At 32.5% G+C, this 23,009-nt stretch overlaps 3 protein-coding genes and 1 long non-coding RNA gene across 8 annotated transcripts; 2 read left to right on the top strand and 2 right to left on the bottom strand.

Annotated features, from left to right (window-relative positions):
- Nucleotides 1–3,665: 3,665 nt before the first annotated feature.
- Nucleotides 3,666–17,592, top strand: nab (NGFI-A-binding protein homolog). 5 transcript variants are annotated; one of them, XM_015929007.3, is made up of 12 exons: nucleotides 3,666–3,778; nucleotides 9,726–9,827; nucleotides 10,362–10,499; nucleotides 12,775–13,418; nucleotides 14,249–14,434; nucleotides 14,603–14,734; nucleotides 15,287–15,420; nucleotides 15,485–15,653; nucleotides 15,818–16,023; nucleotides 16,278–16,348; nucleotides 16,480–16,599; nucleotides 16,791–17,592. In XM_015929007.3, exons 2-12 carry the CDS (start codon nucleotides 9,731–9,733, stop codon nucleotides 17,153–17,155), a joined length of 2,262 nt encoding a protein of 753 aa, XP_015784493.2. In that variant the 5' UTR covers nucleotides 3,666–3,778; nucleotides 9,726–9,730; the 3' UTR covers nucleotides 17,156–17,592. The 5 variants fall into 5 exon arrangements, with proteins under 5 accessions (XP_015784493.2, XP_015784492.2, XP_015784490.2 ...); XM_015929006.3 differs by lacking the exon at nucleotides 3,666–3,778 and adding an exon at nucleotides 6,598–7,967 and having other exon boundaries at nucleotides 16,821–17,592; XM_015929004.3 differs by lacking the exon at nucleotides 3,666–3,778 and adding an exon at nucleotides 6,601–7,967.
- On the bottom strand, nucleotides 7,768–8,182 carry LOC107362022 (uncharacterized). Its single transcript, XR_016197734.1, has 2 exons — nucleotides 8,040–8,182; nucleotides 7,768–7,942 (listed from the first exon to the last, which is right to left on the bottom strand). It is a non-coding gene; the product is annotated as an uncharacterized LOC107362022 (long non-coding RNA).
- Nucleotides 17,593–17,931: 339 nt separating the features above from the next.
- Nucleotides 17,932–22,105, top strand: dre4 (SPT16 homolog, facilitates chromatin remodeling subunit dre4). The gene is made up of 4 exons (XM_015928895.3): nucleotides 17,932–20,517; nucleotides 20,597–20,766; nucleotides 21,066–21,328; nucleotides 21,419–22,105. The coding sequence occupies exons 1-4, from the start codon at nucleotides 18,010–18,012 to the stop codon at nucleotides 21,664–21,666; spliced, it is 3,189 nt and encodes a 1,062-aa protein (XP_015784381.2). The 5' UTR covers nucleotides 17,932–18,009; the 3' UTR covers nucleotides 21,667–22,105.
- On the bottom strand, nucleotides 22,024–22,596 carry Polr3K (RNA polymerase III subunit K). Its single transcript, XM_089266098.1, has one exon. It carries the CDS (start codon nucleotides 22,449–22,451, stop codon nucleotides 22,122–22,124), a length of 330 nt encoding a protein of 109 aa, XP_089122224.1. The 5' UTR covers nucleotides 22,452–22,596; the 3' UTR covers nucleotides 22,024–22,121.
- Nucleotides 22,597–23,009: the final 413 nt, after the last annotated feature.

The following is a 23,009-nucleotide window of genomic DNA, read 5'->3' as shown; positions in this document are numbered from 1 at the left end:
AGTAAATTTTATCGTAAATTTACGTATAGACATTAATTTTTTGTGCCAGTTTATCTTTATCCGACGGAAGTGATCACAAATTACAATAATTATTGATTAGCAAAAAGTCATGGTGCGAATAAGTCCAAAATCGTACGTGTTTACAGTATTTTGTATATTACTCATTAATATAACCCCGTCAACTGCTCCTCTGGCTAATTATTTCTGTACACCAACTATTAATTCAATAGACAATCTAATCAAAGACATAATTGCTTCTAATGCTAATGAAAGTGTTATCAGTGACATACAAAATTTTTGTGGAAGACGCGATTCTTCATTTATGACATCAAATATAATCCCAGACCGTGTTACAGTGACACGAAATGACTCTTATTGGTTGACATCATTCACCTTTAGGAGTTATCCTATGATATATATTGACTCTTCATCACAATCTACAAATGATAGCTTAAAAAAAATTTGGCTACTTTACATGCTTGCTCGTCGGCCATTTGATTGTCGAACATGTAGAATATCAATTCACCTTTCAATGAATACTAGTTTGGATAATTATCCCCTTGATTTTAACATATCTTACGGTTTCATGAAAACTTTGTTTCCAGCATTTATTGATTATACTGCACACGAAACAGTTTTACGCGAAGACAAATCCGATTTTCATAAAATTAACAGTAGTTCAAATCCATTGAATCAAACAGTTAATTCATCCGAATCTCAAATTTACTTAGATGACAACTTTTTTGGAGGTTTCGATCAACATTTTCTCATCGGTTATGACGCACTTGCAATTCCAGGCCGCAAAAATAACCAAACATCAACCAATGAAACATCTTCAAATCTCAGACTAATATCCAGTGGTTCTCGATTAATGGGATATCGGATTCTGTTTTCTGATGACCCGTCATCACATTCTGCACCATTAGTAACTTATACTCTTTGTTATTCATTGGATAAATCTTATGGAACCCAATATATACCTTTAACAACCTGCTATCCATACGTTAATGAAAATGTTAAACAATGTGTTTGTTGGAAGACAACAAATTGGAAAACTTACTTTTTCGTCTCAATAGTCTCTTGTTTGTTCCTTGTCCCATTATTTTTTACAATTTATCGTCGCTTTCATAAGCCATCCATCAAAAAGATCACTGAATATGAGTTACCCGATGCACCAGTGGCCTGTAAAAACGTCAGCCAAATAAGAATCCGTTGTGGTCGTTTGGTAAACAAGAGATTACCAGGATATTTCGATATAAATTTGATAAGAGCTAATGGAAGCTCAATAGGATCTTTACAAATCAACCGATCAACAATTTGGTCTTCCAATAGTCTTATGTCAAGTGATGTCACTGACCTCCTAATTGATTTCTATTCAGTCCGACCTCTGGATAAACCTCGTTTCATTGAAATAACCTTCCACAAATCACCAGCATCCAAAGTTTCGTTAATTTACTTGTATGGGCTGGTAATTAAAAGCCAAGACTTCTACCAAGTTTACCCTTATTGCCATTACTTACAACACAACCGTAACGTTAGGCTATCTGATTCAGCTGATTGGAGTCGAGCCATGACAAGAATTAATATGATAACCAGTTTACCAATAACCTTACAACGAGTTCAATCTTTAACTTGGCTGGAAAGATGTTTAATAAGTATATTTATTATCCAATACTTGGCAAGTAAATTACTAAGCACATTAGAAACACACGATCAAAATTACATAACGGCCAGTCTGGTTGAAGGCGTTGGTGGCGCTATCTTTCTTTACACTTGGGTTCTTTTGGCCTACATAGCTGTATTCAAAAGGCATAATTCTGATCGTTACAATTTAATGTCTTTATCATCTAATCATCAACTTTTCAACATAATTGGCTCCCTTCTCGTAATAGTTATAATTATTGAAGTTTTTAATGCAGCTGTAGTGGTCAATAAATCCTATTGGAGAGGTGAAACCTTCAATTTATCAGTTGCTTCAAATTATACTTCAACCGTACAAACTAATGATATAAACTGGATAATTTCAGTCATATTGTCCTTTGTCTTTTTCCAGATTACCGGATTGATTATTGAATCAATTATCTTCAGATTTTATAAACCCGACAAATCAGGTCCAATGTCTTTTGATCTTGGCTATGACGCCTCTACAAATGCCACTTAAACAACCAAATATGATTATATTTCCTCAAATAACACACATTAACTGAATCTAGATAACAGTTGAATTAAAATGAATTCAAGATTTTGAACTGAAAGTCAAATCAATTGTCAATCTGAACATGAAATATTAAATAAAAGAAAAATGTCTTTTCAATTCCATATTCAAAAAAAGCAGAAAAAGCTTGACAAGTATTTTGATTGTGACTTTCCCATTTAAACGATGAAACATCATCCTTTTTTTATACCTTTTTTCATCTCATCTTTGCTTCCAGCAACATCATATTCACTTTTTTTTCACGTAAACATTAAAAGTCTGGAAACATTGTAAAAAAGGACGACAACATTAAAATATCCTTCATCTTCCTCCTCTTCACCCATTTCAATTTTTACATCCCTCCAACAAAGCAATTAACCAAGTATATGAGGATAAAAAGTGTGAAAGAAACGATGAAAATGATGAAGATGAGGAGCAATGATGAACAAATATGAATGAAAAAAACCTGAAAGCAAAAAGAGAGTAAAATTGAAGAGTTGTAAGATAAATTCAGATGAAGAAAAAAAACTTATGCAGCTAAAACCGTGGGACTTGAAGGAAGATGGAAAATAATTCTCCCTTTCTCTTCATGCTAACTTATGATAAAATGATGATGAAGAGGATGAGAATGGTAAAGGGTTGAAAGTGGGGTTTAAGCAAAAAAAACCATTTTATATTGTGCATTCTGTCAAAATACAGAGTCTAGCACAGACGACTGAAAAGAGATTGAGAATTATTGTAATACGTTTCGTTTTTTTTGTAGCCTTCTCATCATTTTATGCATCTTCTTTTCCTCTTCACTGCTTCATTATCATCTTCATCTTCATCATCATCTTTCTCTCCCTTTAGGGGTCTCTGTTCATCATTTTTTTGCTACCTTTTCCTTGTTCCTCTCATTTACTTGGCTGTTTTTTTTGGCCTACTTTTTCCTTCAACCATAATCATTCTTCTTCTTCATCATCATCCCTTTTTTTGCCAATCAAATCATCTTTACCACCTCTTTCCTCCTCCTCTTCTTCTCATCCTCCAACACCACCACCACCTCCTCCTCCTCTTTGCGTCTTGTTTTGTTTCTTCATCTTTTACTTTTTCATCTTTCTTTCTTCACTTTGTCAACATCTTTTTTAACCCTTTTTTTATCCTCATCATATTAACATTGCCCGTTGAGTTTCCTTCCTCATCTTCATCTTCATCTTTTTCTCTCTTTCTTTTTGCAGCGTTTTTTTTGGTACATAGTCATCAGCTCTTTTCTCCCTCACTCATGGAAATCTTCATTTCTCTGTCACTTTTTTGGTTCCAATTTACTTTGAACATTTTCTTGTTTTCATTTACTTTTTTATCCGTGTAACTGTTTATCGCCTTGTTTTAGATCCAATAAATTGTCATTAAATTGTCTTCTTGTTGTAAATATATTTTACTTTATATTGATAACTATTGTAGTTTCCAATAAATGTCTTGATCCTTTGGATTACATTTGCTTCCTACTTATCCATTGATTGTTTATGCTTTCAATTTATTTCCATCTTCACATTCAATAACTAATTGACGCTTTTTAAGGATGCTGTTGATTCAACCCAAATCATTGTAAGTAAATTTTTTCCTTTTCTTGACACAATATCTCCGTCCATAACCGCTGTTTTCGGCCAGTAGCAATAATCATTAATGTTGGTAACGATACATAACAATAACACAAATCAGGCCAAGTGTTTCAGGATTAAATTTTACCATATTTATACATTGTTTGATTATATCCACCAAACTTCTGAACAATCCTCCAGTGTACGGTCCAGAAGTCAACATCTATCCAGGCAACAAAAAAAAATCAAAACAGTTAGTGACGGTAAAATGTAAACATTATTTCAGTCCATTTCTAAATTTTACAGTCAATTATCGACCAATGTGAGCACGAAATATTTATCATAGCTTTTTATCTACTCAATATTTCCAAAGTTTGTAAAATCATCAATTTAATATCAGTATTAGTCTTGATTAAAAGAAGCATTCCTTTAAAACTTGCTTCATTTGAATTTTAAAAAAGCAACTATTAGTTGGTATTAAAATCACCAGGTGACTCTACTCTACTCTTTTTTAGTTCGAGTTGGACTTTAACTGCAGCATCGATCATAACGAAAAAGTAGAGTTCATGATAAAATCTTGATCCAGCGTCATCCAATATTATCAATATTACAACAATGAAACGGTATACAAGCAAAGATTTCATGTTAACTGATCCTAACTGAAATATTAATGCAAAATGTCCATACAATGTACTTGAAAAATCTGGTCAACTATTAATATTTGCATTTGCAATGTAAATTGAAAATCGAGAATCTTAGCGCTAATATTCAGGCCTCAGTTCTAGATTAACGCTTTCCCTGTTACTTCGGCAATAATTTCAGTGTAATAGCCAGTTATTGAATTCACTAACTGAATTTTTATTTGATTACATAATACAGGTTTCCAAGATTAATATCCTTAATAAAATGTTTACGGATTTATATACAAAGCTATCAAATCAGTGCCTAATATTAACAAGTTTGTGCCTAATATTATTGTAAGTAATAGCATAATGAGTTTCTTGATTTTTCAGTTGATCAAAATTTTCAGACCTTTCTGTTCAATTTTTTATTATTGTAAATATACATGTGAAATACAATAATATTAATATACTAATAGATAAAAAATGCATTTGAAGTTAACTCAGATTGTGAAGTTTATTCCTAGATGACTCTAGTTACCTTACAAGTTTGAATTATTCAAAACACTATTTGTTGATTGAAACTTGGAACAATTATCATCATGATTTAAAGGGAGTTGCGTGAATATTACTAACGATTTTCTTATAAATTACGACGATTAAGAGATTGAAATATCCAATGAAAAATCTTATCATTGATCAATTATTAATAAATCTAATAATAATATTGCTGTTATCATTGATTATCATATTTCTGATGATCTTTAATAACAATAACCTTTGCCATCTTTCATTTTAAAAGATACAATCAAAAGATTGATATCAAAAACTGTTAAGATTATAAAAAACCATCTTTTCAAGCCTCTTAAAGGTTCTATTTTATAAATAATGAAAGGCAAAAGCACCATTTATTAATAGCGATAAAAAACACCGCCGATAACTCAAAAAATGAACAGATTTGAGGATAAAGAAATGTGTTCAATTATATCAAAGGTTACATAAACGGTATCAAACTAAGAAAAATGAATGCGAATTGAAGAAAAAAAGAGTTAAAAAAATTGTGATAAGAAACCGAATTGAAACCATTTAACCATCGCCTTAAATAAAACGATATTTAAGTTTTTTCACCTTTTCTTACATTTTGCAAACAAGTAGCTAAGAAAAGGTGAAAAAATGGTTCCATTTTTAATCTTAATCACAGTCAATTCTGGACATATTGGCAAGTAAACTGATTAGCCTTTGCCGTTTAAAAAAGCAAAAGTTGAGATGAAAAAAAGTACGATTTGTTGTTATATCAGTGGATGATAAAAGATGAAAGACACAAAGGAGAAGAGGATAAAAGCTTAAAAGTGTAACCAAAGTCAGAATGAAAAAAACAACCTTTTTTGCCGTTCTAAACACGCTGTAAACAGACACAAAGAAGATGAAGAGGAGAGAGCGATATAGAGAGATAGAGAGGAGATGATCGCTCTAAGATGATCCGTATCATAGGTAAGAGCTGATGTTGACGATGAAGATGAAGAGTAAGGTTGTAAAGTTTGAAAACAAGACAAAAGAACCTGCTTCGATGCTTTTACCCTTAACTGTCTTTTTCGTCTTGTTGGCCTTTCTTTCATCCCTTTTTCATTCTTCCTCTTCCCTAACCTACCTCCTTCTTCCTCCCTCCTCCCTTAAGCCTCCCTCTTAGTTTTATAACGTCAATTGTTGTACGAAGCTCTATAAAACAAGGAAAGAAGAAAAGGATTTCTCCTCTCTTCTTTTATACCAACATCATCATCTCCATCATCAAGAGTGGTAAATACAGAGCAAAAAAATGAATCAAAATGAAGCATCGAAGCAAATTTAAAATGGCTCCTATGGAGAAAAATGAAACCTTTCTTTTACTTTCCTTCTTCTCATCATTTCTCCCTCTCTTTTTCCTTCTTCCTCCTCATCTTTTTATCCCTATATTTCAACCACCGACGACTTTTTCATACTAGTTTCAAGGCATACTTTTGCCATCGAGCCTAAATAAGAGTAGGCAAAAAGAAGCATCAAGCTTTTTCTATGAGAGTGAGATGACGATGATCAGGAATGATGATCATCATCAGGAATGAAGGGAGAGTAAAGCAAGAGGAATAGCAAAATGAGAATGAGATTGTGATCAGGAGAAACAGGAGAGGCCAGATGAGTAAAGTGTTCAATTCAACGATGATATTACTAACCAAGTGGTATAGCCAAGAGTAACATGTTAACATCTCAAATACTAAACAAAAATAAAAACATACTGCTTCTTATATTCAAGTGTCCAACTTTCCTTATGTTCCTTCCATTGTCATCAGTTTCTCCTCGATGTAAATATTTTTAACCCTTTTAGGCCTTAACTTATTTCTATTACGTGTTAAAGTTTCACGTTTTTTTGTCGACTTTTTCCTTCACCTTCTCCACATAAACATCAGCATCTTTTGTGTGCAGCAAGTGATACCTTTCATCTTTTCTCCTCCTCTTTCTTATTGTGTTTCTTATTGATACCATTGGTGCATCGAGTGAGTGAGATAGGGTTAGGTTGGGTTGAATCAGGCAAAATAAGAACAAGACGAAAAACTTGTACAAGAAAAACAACAAGTAGGAAGGAAGGAGGGTAAATAGCAAGTTCATCGAGGGATAAATCCATTATCATCGAAGTTACTATTGGTTCAATGGTTTTGTCATCATCATCATTATCCTTCGTCCAGCCTCTCATGTAAAGTGTCATTTCATTGGAATTACTTCAACACCGAAGAAAGCAAGAAAGAAGAGAAAGGAGAAGAAAAAGAAGAGTGAAAGAGCATCGAGGAATAAAAAGTTTTTTTCCTCGACGCAAGTTTCTATAAGCGCAAAAGTGAAATAATCGATAGCCTCGAAGCCTCGAGTTAACTTCATCATCATCATCATTCTTCCATATTCGCCATCGTTTTCTCCTCCCTCCATTCACCATCATCATCATAGTCACCATTCCTTATCATCGTTGTTACCATTGAAACATGTTTCAACATCGAGGGAATTTTCAGATTCTTTTACTTTGATTCTCATTTACATCATCTCCTCCTTCCTCTTCCTTCTCATCATCTTCTTTGTTTAAAAGTCCTTTTGCCATCACCATCATAATCATCATCGTCCTTCGTTCGCCATATAAATTCCTTTGATTGCCATTTTGTTTTTAATTTTAACTCCTCCTTCGGTTCGCCATCAGCTTTTTTTGTTTCATCTTTGTCCTTCTAATGAACTTTATTCAGTGCTTCAATTGATTTATTTTTCTGGATGATAAGTGAGAAAGAGAAGATTGGTTAACTAATTGTCTTTCGAGAGTAGAGTGAGAAGAGAAAGAAAAATATCAAAAAATGGAGATTAGAGTTACTTCCAATTGTAACAACACAAGTAATTCCTCGATGCTACCAATCGACCATTCTGCATCAAATATAAGGTCATCCTTAGATCAAAGTTTATCCCGTTCCTCGCCAAATCAAGGGTCACCAAGTTTAACTGGTCATAGTTCATCAATGGGTAATCCATTGTTTTCAGCAAACCGGATTCTGAGTAAAAATTCAAATGGAACAAGTAAGTCTATGGAAACCCTACCTTTATCCAAATTTCCTTTTTTCATACTTCACTGTATAACAATCATCCTACCTTGCATCTCTCCTAGACCTAACATACTTTAAAGCATTTGCTTATCCTAACAACGAGCTTTAAACTCAAATAATTGAATTTCAATTGTTGAGTTTCCTTCCTGAAATCACGTCCAAGATAATCCAAGAATAAGATCCTTTTCTGCTCTTCTTTTCCAAACTGTTTCCAATCAGATACATTTTATTGCTCCTTTGTTGATAATTAAATCTAATTAGCTGGAGTAACATGAGATAACATGATACATCAACCCATATCATGAATATCATTCATTGTTGAAAGGTACTTTATCGCTTGGTGAACTTTATCCTTTGATGTTTGTATAATCTAAATCTTATGAGAAAAAAAGAAATATAAAAAATCTGAAAGAATAATTATTATCATTATCATGCTCATCGCCATTACCATTACAAAGTTGAGAGGAAAAAAAGTAACAGGGAAAAGTTCAAAATGTTTATCTTCAAGTAATCCAATCTGGCTACTTCAAGAATGTGTTTACTTTAATTGATTCCTTTCAGTTTCTTAATTATACCAATTACCATAAATATTGAACATGGTAATGATTATTGGTCAATTGTAATAACTTCAGACGAAAAAAAACAACCATAATTCATGATTCCTATAAACCCTATATAAAAGTTATCTCTATTGAATTAAGCTGAATGAGAAGATGAAAAAAAGAAGAATCTGAAAGTTCTTTTCATTTTCTTCTTTTTCAAGGCTCATCTTCTTTTCCAATTACTTCTTTTCTTTCAAATTTTTTATATCTTTCTACTCTTACATTATCTTCCTCATCATCCCTGTCATCTTCATCTTCTTTCTATCAACTTTTTAATTGGTAGCTTCTTCCCTTAACTTTTTTCATACTCATTCCTGTCTCATTCTCATTCTCATCTTCATCACACTCTCGTCAGTTTTTCCTTGTTTCCTCTCTTTCTTTTCATCCTTTTCCTCTTCAAGAATCATTTCTATAGTAACCAAGAGAATATTGATGCTACTCTAATTTGCATCCATTATTTTTCATCATCATCTTCATCACCATCTTATCTTCTTCCTTTCCTTTTTCTCAACTTTTTTACGAATAAGATTGTAAAAACTTTTCCACATTTGATCATGTTTAAGATTTTTCAGCTCTTCTCTTCTTCCACATTTCAACTCTTACGTTTTTTTAATGGTCAACGTATTATTTCACAAAATACTTGATAATCTGGCATCACCTTAGTAATTATAATAATGATGATGAGGATGATAATTAATTCAAAGATTTACTGAAGAAAACAGTCTTACCTCTCAAATTAACTCCTTTTTTGAAGGCAAGCAAAATTACGTTGAATTTTCCTTTATAGAAGACTGTTGCATTCTGAGCCAAACTTCAAAGAAGTTTAGCTGATTCAGATCAAGGTAAAGATGCAAAGAAACTTGAACATGTCCGATGCTATTGAAATTATCAGGATTTGATGACACATCTAAATATGAGCTGGAAAAATATAGAATATTAATCTGTAAAGAAAGAAAAAATTGATTCTTAATTTTTGCGTATTCAAAAACAATTTGTTGCTTTTTACACCGATTTAGTTACCTTAGAGTTCACATTGATTGGCCACTTGAATGATTATTGTTGCAATTTGGTTGAAATGATTGACTTTGACCCATAATTAATTACATTTCTTTTCATTTCACCCTCTATAGTCGCAATGACATCTTGCCCACTAAATGATTCTGAGCTTCAACTTTACCGGGTCCTCCAGAGGTCCAATTTGCTTTCCTACTATGATACATTTATCTGTCAAGGTGAGTCCACATTACCATCAGCTAAACCTATTTAAATATAAAGCATGATTAATAAACTCAATTATAAACATAAATCACAATGAAAGGGAAATACAAATCTTAAAACAATTGAAGGCACCGTCTTAAAAACAACGCCATCTGATCAAAACATTAATAAGAAAGACACTTTTTAATTAATCCTTTTGTACGGGAGATGGCGATGTTACACAAAACAATCTTATTTTCAAACTTCAGCTGAATATTCAAATTGTAACTAAATATTAAACAGTCGAGTGTTTTTTCATCATGATTAACATTTTTTTCTGATTACCATGAAAGATGCGCAATCTCTTCCCTCATTATCATCTCACCCTGATCATCCAATGAAAAAAAAACAACTTCAAACTTCCCTCCAAAAAAATGCCTGTATAGAGTTGAGTGTTTTATCAAGAAATTTTGTTGGACTTTAACAATTTCGCTGTTAATTCAATGGGAAAATCGATGATTAAACTGTTAAAATATATTCTTGTTTATTTATCTGTTACCATAATTCAGGAGGTGATGATGTGCAACAACTTTGTGATGCCGGAGAGGAAGAGTTTCTTGAAATCATGGCTTTAGTCGGAATGGCCAGTAAACCTTTGCATGTCCGACGTCTCCAAAAGGCCCTTCAAGAATGGGTAACCAACCCAGGTAAGATGATCTAAAATTGTTTCTTAATCATTAATCATTACCTTATATCATCATATTTTCCGAATTCTTTGTTACCTTTGATAATTATAATTGACTATAAACACACTAACCTGATACATGTTGATCAAACTTTACAGCATATGTTTTCATTGCTATTATTTCCAATATTATTATTTAGCTAATAACAATAATCCATTATATTACTGTTACCCTCATTGTTATTATAATTGCTATCATTGTCAAGATAGGGTTTGTGATAAACTTTTTTCATAGACAGAAGTTAAGTTAAAAAAATTCTTGAAATGGTTACCAGTTTTTTGCCAAGAGTTACCATTGAAATAATCTTTGGGAAGAAAGCAAAAAATGATTTCGTTTTTTGTACACTTTTTTCAAGTCATTTATTAACAATCTAAAAAATGATTTAATATAATGTAAACTATTCAATTTTGATGTTTCAGTCCCAAAGATCGAGTTACACTGTCACTTTATCCAAAGCTCTGAAAATTTCTATTCTGTTTGCCTGAGAAATATTTCCAATCCAGTTTCGGTTTTTTGCATTTCATGCTTTATCAAAAGCAATTGTTACAATGTAAACAAACCAACATTTGACCATAAAACCCTGCTTTAATGTATGCAAATGTCCATTCAATTATAATTATGAACGCGTAATCATTTACGAATCTAGATTCATCCAAAAGACCAGAATTTTTTTTCAAAATTGTGACTGAAAAAAATTAATGATGAAGATAAATTAGATTGAAAGTTAGAGTTGCTCGGTATTAACATTATTATTATGATTGCATAAAATCTCTTGGGTAAGGAACAGAGGAAAGAGAGGAATGATGATGATGATGGTAATAGTGATGATGAAGATGAAGATGATGATGCTGTACATGAAGGAACCAGAAGAAACCCAAAAACTAGATTAAACAAGAAATGAGTTTGCGTGAAAGATGAACATTTTTTATGTAACTTCCTCTTTCCTCCTCTTACCCAGCATCCATCTTCATCTCTCTCTCCTCCTTATCCTCATCCTCATCAAATCCTGACCAATGGACTATCGATTGATAATCACGTGACCCATGGCCACTTTTCACCAATAGAATTCACTTTTTTTCCCTAAAAAATGTTACACTAACTCAATGAGTGAGACAATGTATAATATGGTAAAATAGCGACCAATGTTTTCCTATTAATTTATGCCATTTGCTTTTTTCATCCACTTTTTAACCTTTCTGTTTTTTACTCAACATCATGATGAGTCTCTTGAATTTGCATTCATTTAACTCTTTAAATTGTCTTCAACTGTCATTTGACACAATTTCATGAAACATTCAAACTAATATGAAACCGTCAAGATTGATATTTTATTTCAATTCCAACAGTTTAATTACATTGACAGCTTTTGTACAACTTAGACTTTTACAAAAGTTGAATTGTTTTCAAATCTTAATATTTGAATTGTTACAAATTCAAGACTTTTGTGATTTTACTAATTTCAGGGTAAATTTTTGCAGCAAAAGATGGTTAATTAGACTGATCAATGAGAAATCATTAAACTATTTGAGTGTGAAAAGATGTTTGAAGTGAAACATTTTTTTCCCTCAATCTTTTCATTTACAGTTTGCTATTCTGAATAAAATGAATGGATGCTTAAAAGAACCATAAATCATGATAAAAATTAGATTAATTCATTTAATGATTGAGAATGTGATGATAGGGGTCAACAAAAAGTTTACAAAACATGATAGGATGGAAATGAATAAGGGAAAGATTGGAAAGGGTGAAAGATGATGATGTAAAAAAAGGAAGAAATGATGATAATGATGATGAAGATGAAAGATGTTGAGAGGATAGAAAGATGATTTTATTAATTACAATTCTTGTGTGATTAGGAATATCAGGGGAAAAAGAGGCTTAACAACTTAAAGTTAATTCCATGTTGGGTTCAACTTAATGGAAAAATCGATCAAAATTTTTTGGGTCCAAAGTAAATGGTTAAAGAACGGAATAAAAAATAAATAAAAAATTCTAGAAGATAAAAGTCTTATTAAGATTGATGAGAAATGAGAAAGCATTTTAATGAATATAATAATTGATTGTAACATTGAACAAGAACCATGATCAATATGGTCAACATAGACGATTAACAATTATAATTATCAGGTAAACTTGAATATTTAGATTATAATCATTCCATTGTTCATTTCAACATTAAATTCCCATCTCTTCACATTAACCATTAATTTACTTTTATCACTTCTCTTTTTACCAGCAATGTTTCAAGCTCCTTTGGTACCCACTTTTACCTCTGGTGATAGACCAACCTTGCCCGGTCCATCTTCAACTGGATCATCGGTACTACCATTAGCACCGCCACCGCCGTCCTCAACTACAATCTCTACCTCGGGTCTTCCTTTGGTCAATGCAACATCAAACAGTACAATTAGACCTGTGCTGTGTCCTGATTTATTGGATGCTAAATCAATCAATCCTGTTAACCTTTCCTCATCGACATCACCTTCACCCTTAAACCTTGGCTCAATGGCATCTCTAGCTGCCTGTCAACAACCACCTTCAATGGGATCGCTTTCGGTTATACCTTCGATAGGATCGATCATATCGTCTTCATCTCAACAACAACAGTCAATTATCCATCCATCTCATCATGTTACCTCATCCTCATCCTCATCTTCATCAACCTCTTCAAACTCCTCTGTATCTTCATCATTAGTCCAAGTCTCTCTTTCACTTCAACCCAAATCGTCAAGCACTCCAATAAGCAATGGATTATCCAATCACACCTCAAACCATTCAAATCCTTCTTCACCCAAGGAATTGAAAGATAATAGTGTTACAATCACACCTAATGGTAATAACTCGTCTGGAAACATAACATCAATCACTTCCCAGAATCAGGTAAAACCATCAATTAAATCAAATGTTTAAACAATTGTCCTGTTTTTTTGCCTTTCATTCAATCCTTACCAAACCAAGCAGCCTTTCAACTTTATTTGTTTAATCATGTTAAAGTTAAAAAAACAATAGACAACTGATTATGCAAATTGGTAGTAAAAAATGCTGGTCAATCAGATTAACATTTAATTTTACCGAGACAAGCTTCAATATTGAATCAATGAAATGATTACTTTGAAAGTTTTCACCCACAAACAGTTCAACAATTGGACTTTCAAATTATCTTTTCATCATTTTCGTTTTTTTATTCACAAAATTTTCAATTAATTTAACAGCAATCTAGACTTATTGACCAATCAAGTATTGAAGTGTCCTAATTGCTATTTCACTTCATTAACTTAACTTTAATATCAAAATTTTCAGGTTTTCAAGCAACTTCATTTTTCCCATCAAAATAATGATATTGCTTTATAATTCACTTGAAAATTTGATTAAGTAAACATTAGGCTAACAAAATCTGTTATATTTATTTATTCAATTGATAATTTCATGATAATAACCGTAAGGCTTTTTGCCTTTAGATGCAATACTACAATATTCAGCTGAAAAATATATTAATAAGATGAGACAGAAAAAAATTTCATCTAAATATGAATTGTTTGTAAAGATGATATTCATTATATTTATCATTAGCCTTTGAAATTAAAAACGCAATAACCAGACTGATTGCTTCAAGTTTCATGTGTTTATTTATTAAATGTTTGCTCAGTTGAATCAACGGTCAGGCTTGACAATTGTTATTAATTTGTTTCATTTGCTTGATTGCCTTTCAGACTGATAATGCAATTGGATTGGTGACCAATGAGTACGGTCAACCAGCATCACCAATATCATTGACTCCTGTCCTTGCCGATAACCAGATAACCAGACTGGCTGAAGCAGCTGAAAATCTGGTCAAAAGCTTACCTCCGTTAGACCTGAAACTGGCCAATAACAAGAAAAAAAGCACCAAAGACGAAGTGAGTTGATTAGGTTTTGTTGATTGAAACATCTCTAAATTGCTCTATTCAGAGGCTTTATTACTCTTATTTTATTGTTCAATTTTCTTCTGGGAAAATTGATCAAAGATCTTATTTTATTTAATTAATTTAATCTTGTTCATTCATTCAATTTACATCTTTAATCAGGGTGTACTTAACACGATCATGTTTATGCCTGAAGATGATCCGAAAAGGATGAAATTAATTCGTGTTTATGCTAAAATATATGGAAGATTTGATGCTAAAAGGAATCCTGATAAACCTCTGACACTTCATGAGGTAAGTAATCAATTCATTTTCAATTTATCAACCCTTCAATTCAAAATTAAATAATTAATAAATGATTTGCTTTCCTGTTCAACAAACCAATTTTGTTTTGTTTTTCATTTAAAAGCAAATAAATGGTTAAAAGGCAATATGATTAGTCAAATGCAAACAAACCTTTGCTTTCAGTTTTTTTTCATTTTTGTCTAATTATTTTTGATGAATTAACCTTTTTTTATTTAAAATCATTAAAAAGGAAACAAATTGTCATTGTAACAATAATTTTGCAAGGAAATGATTTAAAACAGGTGAAAAAATCTGTTCATCATTCAACTTTTCTTGATGATAAATTAATTTCATTGATTTTCTGAATATATTATCATTAAAATACACTATAATTGTCTTAATTGGATAGATTTGAATCAACAAATATTCGGAAAACTCGACGTTTCCAAAGCAATCGGTTAAGCTGATTGGATTGTTGAAAACTTTCAATCTTTCGATTTTGTTAAATTGACATTGATTTTCATTCATTAATTGATTTTGCTCTGCTGATTGATCTTCCAGGTCTCTGTTAACGAAGCTGCAGCTCAAATTTGCAAACATATTCCTGTATTATTAACTCGTCGTGATGAACTTTTCCCTCTTGCTCGTCAAGTTGTCCGTGATTCTGGTTATCAATATTCAAAAGGACATTCAAGGTATAACTCAATGAATTAGTGATGTTTTTTGATTTCTAATTTTCTTCCTTTTTCTTTTATTCAGATCTCAATATTATCCAAAATTATTAGACAATTCTGGTTACACTGGAAACAATGATTCAGTCTTAGAAGGGAATGGCTCAACAGCTTCCAAGAGAAGACGATTGTCTGAGAATGATAATAATTTTGACGCTAAGATTCAATGTACTGAAGAGGAGCGATCACGTCGTCAAGTAATTTATTTTTTTAACTGAATGTTTACAATTAATACTGATTGAGATGGGTTTGAAATTTTTTTAATGGATTCAGTCATTTCTTTAAAATAATTGTAAACATGTTTATACAAATATTCAGTTATTCATTGTTCTAATTTCGTGATATTTTCTATTTTTTACAGGGTCGATTGGAAAATATAATTGATCAATTGAAAACATTAGGAAGTCAGCAAAAAGAGTTGAAAATTCAATTGCAACAAGCTCGTGATTTACAAAACTTGTCGCACATTAATCAAGTTCAAACGGAGCTTGAACACATCTCAACTCAACAAACGCAGCTAATCAATGAACAAAGTGAAATAAATAAGCAATTAAGGAAATTGGAAAAGTAAGTTTACACTCATTTATAGTCTATCTATTGAACGTGTGCTTGGCAAACAGATGAAACCAATGCAATCTGAATTTAATTTAATTTAAAAATCTTGAGAAATATTTTGATATTGAAATTTATACAGAGAGTAGAGCCATCTGACGATTTGTATGTTAATCTCAAATCTTATTCAAATGTGAAAATTTCGCTAACATTTTACAAGTAAAGCTAAATTGATGATTACTGATTCATTTTCATTTTCATTAATCAAGATTTCATCCTGGATTGAATCGAGGACTTAATCATTCATTGCCAGAAGACAAAGGGGACACAGATGATACAGGTAAACAATAAATTGATTAGATTTCATTACTATTTAAAGCAAAGCATGAGCAACCAAACGGGCGTTTCAATTGAAATGTCATCTCTATTAAAATATATTTTGATGAGAAATTTGTACATCTTTACTTTTAGATTCACAATTTTCTGTCTATTCAAATGAATTATCGCCATGTATGAGTCAAACTGGACATGATGATTCTCCGGCCCAAGAATCGTCGCAAAATTCTGATAATTTTAACCGCATTTTACCAGGTAAGAGCAATCATTCAATCTAGATTAAGTCTCTCAAATCAAAGTGCATCCAAATTTTATTGATCATTTACAAGTTAACAAATTATCGCTCTTTGAGATTATTTTTGGTTATGAGGATTAACTTTGATATAGAGAGACAGCAATAAGCAACAAATGGCTTATTTAGATTGAGTTAGCAATTCAAAAGAAAGTATTTTTAATTCATTTAGCTAACAAAACAGGAAATCATCAAGTCTCCAATCAACTAACGCGTCAGTTAGTTCAGGAAACATTATTGGACGAAGGACTTCGTTTGATCAAGGAATTTACTGACGTACAAAACAAGGACTGTGATTTAACAAGCCGAATTAAAGACAACAACAGCCTTGTTAATAATAGCAGTAAAGACAATAAGGATAACAATAATAACTCATCTGATTCTAATAATAATAATGATAACCATAACTCTCAAAGCAATGGAGGCAACAGTGACAATGGAATTGATTTACGCGTTAAGCAGATGGAAAATGGTTCACCTAAATCAGCACCGGTATCCATTCAGAGTACGAATTGGTAATTTGATTGAAAGGATTCATCATTTACCCAGCTAATAAACGAACAATTCTCATAAACATAAAATTATTAACAATTAAGGGCGCTGCCGGTCGTTGCAAACCTAACCAAGATTCTCGGTCAATTTGTGATCTTTCAATCGTAAATCAATATGAATAACCAAAATTTCGTTCTGATAGCTTTAGAGTTATTTGATGTTAATCTGATAAAAATTGATTCGATCTTAATTCACTTTTTAAATGAGACTAACCGAGAGTCGGTTGAATATCCAACGACAAGTCATCCTAACCTGGTCAATTTTGTTTGTACCTTCTCTCTCTCTCAATCGTCTTTAATTTTCTCATCAACAAAAAAAACCATAAATATATACTTCATAAATAATTCATCATGTATTTACAAAATTAAATTAAATTGAATAAAATTTATGTTCTCGTAATATAATTGTTACCTTTCGCCTTTCTTATATTTTCATATTTATGGCTTAAAATCAATAGTCACTCTGATTATGATGAGTATAGATAATAGTAATCAATGGTTACTCCATGATTACTCTATTTTAAAAATACAGAGATCCAGAACGAACTCATAAACCAATTAAAATGTTCAAGTTTCGTCTTTAAATACTGATAAAGATTGAGATTTTTACTCTTTTTAAGCCTAATTCGCAAAAGGCGGCACAAAATTTTGTAATGAAAATGAACGAGAGATGGCGTAACAATCTTCCCAGGCTTTTTGAAGATTTCAAGCAAATCTTCTGTAAATTTAAGTTTAATTGTTTTCTTTATTTCATTGCGCGGCTTTGTGACTTTTTAATCAAGGTTAATTGTGTCAGCTCATTTTTATTTTTCATGATTTATCATGACTGCCATCTCATTAGATAAGGATGCCTTTTTCAGGCGTGCTAAAAGGTTTTACCAGAGTTGGAAAAATCCGTCTAATGAAGTTAACCTGAGTGAGGTAGATGCCATCGTCTTTTGTGTTGGCTCGGATGATGATGTTACCTACAGTAAATCAATTGCCCTGCAGACATGGTTGTTTGGCTATGAATTGACTGATACTATAATTGTTCTTGCTGAAAAATCTATACAGATATTGGCCAGTAGGAAGAAAGTCGATTTCCTCAAAGCCATTGAATCCAGTAAAGAGAATGAGAAGGATGTTCCCCCAGTCAGTCTTTTGATTCGTGATAAAGCAGACAAAGATCAAGCCAATTTCGCTAAACTGATTGACACCCTTTCTAAAAGTCAAAATGGCAAGAAGATAGGTGAATTCAGCAAAGATAAGTTCTCAAATGAATTTCTAGATGGATGGAAAAAATTATTTGAAAGCAAGAATTTCAACACTGTTGATGTCAGCTCCCAAGTGGCTTACATAATGGCTCCTAAAGAGGATTCGGAAGTTGAAATTCTGAAGAAAGCTTGTGGAATCACCGTTGAAGTCTACTCTAAATATTTGAGGGAAGAAATAACGGAGATAATCGATTCTGACAAAAAAGTAAAACATACAAAATTAACTGAGGGAGTCGATAAAGCTATGCAAGATAAAAAGTACATCAAAAACCTGGATTTACAGTCTGTTGATGTATGTTACACACCAATCATCCAATCCGGGGGTAATTACAGTCTCAAGTTTAGTGCTACCAGTGACAAGAATAATTTACACTTTGGAGCTATCATTTGTGCTCTTGGCGCTCGTTATCGACAATATTGTTCTAACATTGTCCGGACCATTTTAGTTAATCCAACACAAAAGCAACAAGATCTTTATGATTTCTTGATAACCGCTCTTGATGAAGTTATTAACAAGCTTCAAGATGGCGTCAAGCTGTGCGATGTATACAAAGTTGCTCAAGATATGGTCGAAAAAAAGTATCCAGATTTGTTAGATAAAATGACTAAGAACATTGGTTTCGCAATGGGATTGGAATTCAGAGAATCTTCCCTTCTTATCGCTCCTAAAGTAACCGCTGTAGCCAGAAAAGGGATGGTTTTTAACGTAGCCATAGGTTTTTCAAACCTCATTAATGATGAGGCTAAAGATAAAGAAGCAAAGGTTTATGCTTTATTCGTTGCTGATACAGTCTTGGTAAATGCTGGAAAACCAGCTGAAATTTTAACCAATGCTAAAAGGAAACTTAAAAGTGCGGCTATCTTTTTAAAAGACGAGGAAGAAGGGTCCGAAGAAGAGGAAGAAGAATCAAAACCACAAATTGATGAAGAGTTTTTGGGACGAGCTGGTCGTCGAACTGCTATTCTTAATTCAAAATTGAGAACTGAGGCATCAACTGAGGAAAAGAGAAAATTACATCAGAAAGAGCTTGCCGAGCAATTGAATGAGGCTGCAAAAGCCCGATTGGCTCAAAAGTCAGGTGGAAAGGAGCAGCAAAAAGTCAGAAAATCAAACGTCTCTTACAAATCGATGAATCATATGCCTAAAGATCCTGAAATAACTGAATTGAAAATATTCGTCGATCGAAAATATGAAACTATTATTCTACCAATTTATGGTTTACCTGTACCATTCCACATATCTACAATCAAAAACATTTCACAATCAGTCGAAGGTGATTATACTTATCTCCGAATAAATTGTTTTCACCCTGGTTCTACGCTATCCAAGAATGAAAGCGGAATGTATTCCAATATAGATGCTACATTTGTGAAAGAGATAACATACCGTGCCACCAATGTTAAAGAGCCTGGAGAAATATCAGCTCCGTCTTCCAATTTGAATACTGCTTTTCGTTTAATCAAAGAGGTCCAAAAGAAATTCAGAACTCGAGAAGCTGAAGAAAGGGAGAAAGAGGGTATTGTTAAGCAAGATACCCTGGTCATTAGTAACAACAAAGGAAATCCAAAATTGAAAGACTTATATATCAGACCAAACATTTATTCTAAACGAATTTCTGGTACTTTAGAAGCACATGTGAATGGTTTTAGGTTCACCTCTATAAGAGGAGATAAAGTGGACATCCTTTATAACAACATTAAACATGCATTCTTCCAACCGTGTGATGGTGAAATGATCATTTTGATTCACTTCACTTTAAAAAATGCCATAATGTTTGGTAAAAAGAAACATGTTGATGTTCAATTCTATACTGAGGTGGGAGAAATTACAACAGATCTGGGAAAACACCAGCATATGCATGACCGTGACGATCTTGCTGCCGAACAAGCTGAAAGGGAATTACGAGGAAAGCTCAAGTCTGCTTTCAAAAACTTCTGCGATAATGTTGAAGCCAAAACAAAAGGAGAAATTGAATTTGATACTCCTTTCCGAGATTTGGCATTCCCTGGTGTTCCTCATAGAAGTATCGTCAATCTTCAACCAACTTCCTTCTGTTTGGTTAATCTTACTGACTGGGTATGTAATTCTAATGATTTTCTACTTCAATATTATTTATAACTTTTACTATAATCAATGTTTTTTATCTTGTTTACAGCCTCCGTTCGTTATCACCTTAGATGAAGTTGAGTTGGTTCATTTTGAAAGAGTTCAATTCCATCTCAAAAACTTCGACATGGTTTTTGTCTTTAAAGATTACCACCGTAAAGTAGCCACGATTGGAGCAGTTCCTATGGCTATGCTAGACCATGTAAAAGAATGGCTTAAGTAAGTATATGTTTTGAATATATCGAATTAGCAATAGATTTGAAATTACCCCTGACTTTTAACCACAAACATAATATTCTTGGTTAATCATACAGAACGTTAGCTTAATTCTATTAAGTTCATAATTTTGAGTTGCTGAGTCACAGAGCATTCAAGGTTCATTAGCCAGTTATCATCATACATTTTCAATTCATAAATTCATAATTGAATTGAGTTACAATTATGGCATGGGTCTATTCTTTTCATACTAAATAGTCGAATATTTTGTTTTAATCAACAAATTTATCTACTCTTCACAGTCAATGTGATATACGCTATACCGAAGGTATCCAGTCTTTGAATTGGGCCAAAATTATGAAAACCATCACTGATGATCCTGAAGGATTCTTCGATCAAGGAGGTTGGTCGTTCTTGGATCCAGATAGCGATGCCGAGCAAGAAGATGAAGACGACGAAGATGAAGAGGATGAACAATATAATCCGACTGAAGAGAGTGATTACGAAGATGAATCAGAGTCTGATGAATCAGGCTCTGATGTTACTGAAAGTGAATCTTATTCAGGTATTGTAAATAGCAACTGGTTGCATTCTTATAGCACTTTTCCTTTTCAAACTTTAATTTATATCATATTCTTTTAATCGATTCGAGCAGATGACTTGGGATCTAGTGAAGAAAGCGGCAAAGATTGGTCTGAATTAGAAGAAGAAGCTGCTCGCGCTGATAGAGAAAAGGATTATGAAGATCAGGAAGTCGACCAAACTCGGGGCAAAAAGTATTCTAAAACTAAACCAAGTTCGTCATCATCATCCTCTAAGCATCATCATAAAAGTCCTATGAAGAATGGATCTAAAAGACCGCGAGAAGGTTCCGATCACAAGAAAAAGAAGTTCAAAAAATGAAAACAACAACAACCTTAACATTGCGTTCAACCGATACTCTTAGGAATTTTAATACAATTTTTCGTTACAATCACTGTTCACTATGGGATTATCATTCGTGCGAATTCACAACTATGCATGAATGCATAGATTTCTCATACAACATTATTACATTCATCTCTAATTTTTCTGATACATCACGTGAAAAAGCGAAAGTTAATTTTATTAACTTAATTTTCACATAATTTACGTCATTTGTTGCAGTAAAAAAGAAAACCCATTGTACATTGATCATTCATCCAAGCACTTCAAAACGTAAATTACAGTAAAACTGAGCAAAACATTTGATTCTTAGAAACAAGAAAATGACAAAAAATGTTATGTTCAATGTCAACTTTATATACAAAAATGAATGAATTCTTTACATGAGTAAATAAAATTTCGTCCAATAAATTGTGAATCTTATTTTCTCCAAATCACTCCTTCCATCTATATCCACATTCCTTATTAGCACATCGATAAAAATTGGTCATTGGTTCATCAGCTGAACGCGTTTGCATTTGCATAAAATACGCTTCACCATATTCACATTTAGGACATTTAACTTGAGTCTTATCCACACTATCCCAAATCTTCGAGTCGGCCAATATTTCATCCACTTCCTTTAATCTCGGATATTTCCTATTGATAACTTTTTGATTAACATTGTAAACATATGGGCACGTTTTACAGTAAAATCTAAAGCACTTTGGTCCTTGCTCTAAAGTTAATCTTATACCACAGAAATGACAAAATAAAAGGACCATTTTGATACAATCAAATCAAATCGAGATAAGCCAATAGATAACTCCAACTTTAACACAATTAACAGTTAATCAAAATTCAAAATTAAACGCGGAGCAAATGTCAAAAATAAAGGCGAGATATTAAAAATTGTCTCTTCCATGCATTACCAGAAAAATCACCTGTTTACTTAGCTTTCAAATTTTATTTCTTTACATCATTCCAATTTACCTCCCTAGATGGCCACAGTAAAAGCTAACATTTAAATTTTTCCCGGGTTTTTCATCCACCTTTACTCATCGAGTCTTTTAAATCTGGTTTCTTGACTGACTCTTTAAAGATGTAACATTTTTGCTCAGCAAATCTTGATTTGGGAGTCAATTTAACGGCCATTTTAAGATATTGAAATTTATCCAATGACTTTCAAGTCTCCCATTCAAACGGAAAACTCGTTAGTTTCCATGTAACCAAATTTAAATTACGAGTCATCCCTGATCAACTGTGCACAATTATGAAACTAATTTGGCTGATAACAACGTCTATTTCCGATGAAGGTCACTATTCCGATAGGTTTAACTAAT

This window comes from Tetranychus urticae, chromosome 1, assembly GCF_039701765.1.
Source record: "Tetranychus urticae isolate SD_2017Ah chromosome 1, NJAU_TeUrti_SD_1.0, whole genome shotgun sequence".
Classification (NCBI taxonomy): domain Eukaryota; kingdom Metazoa; phylum Arthropoda; class Arachnida; order Trombidiformes; family Tetranychidae; genus Tetranychus; species Tetranychus urticae.
The sequence above is the reverse complement of the archived record's forward strand: the minus strand, read 5'-3'. Positions and strand labels throughout refer to the sequence as shown.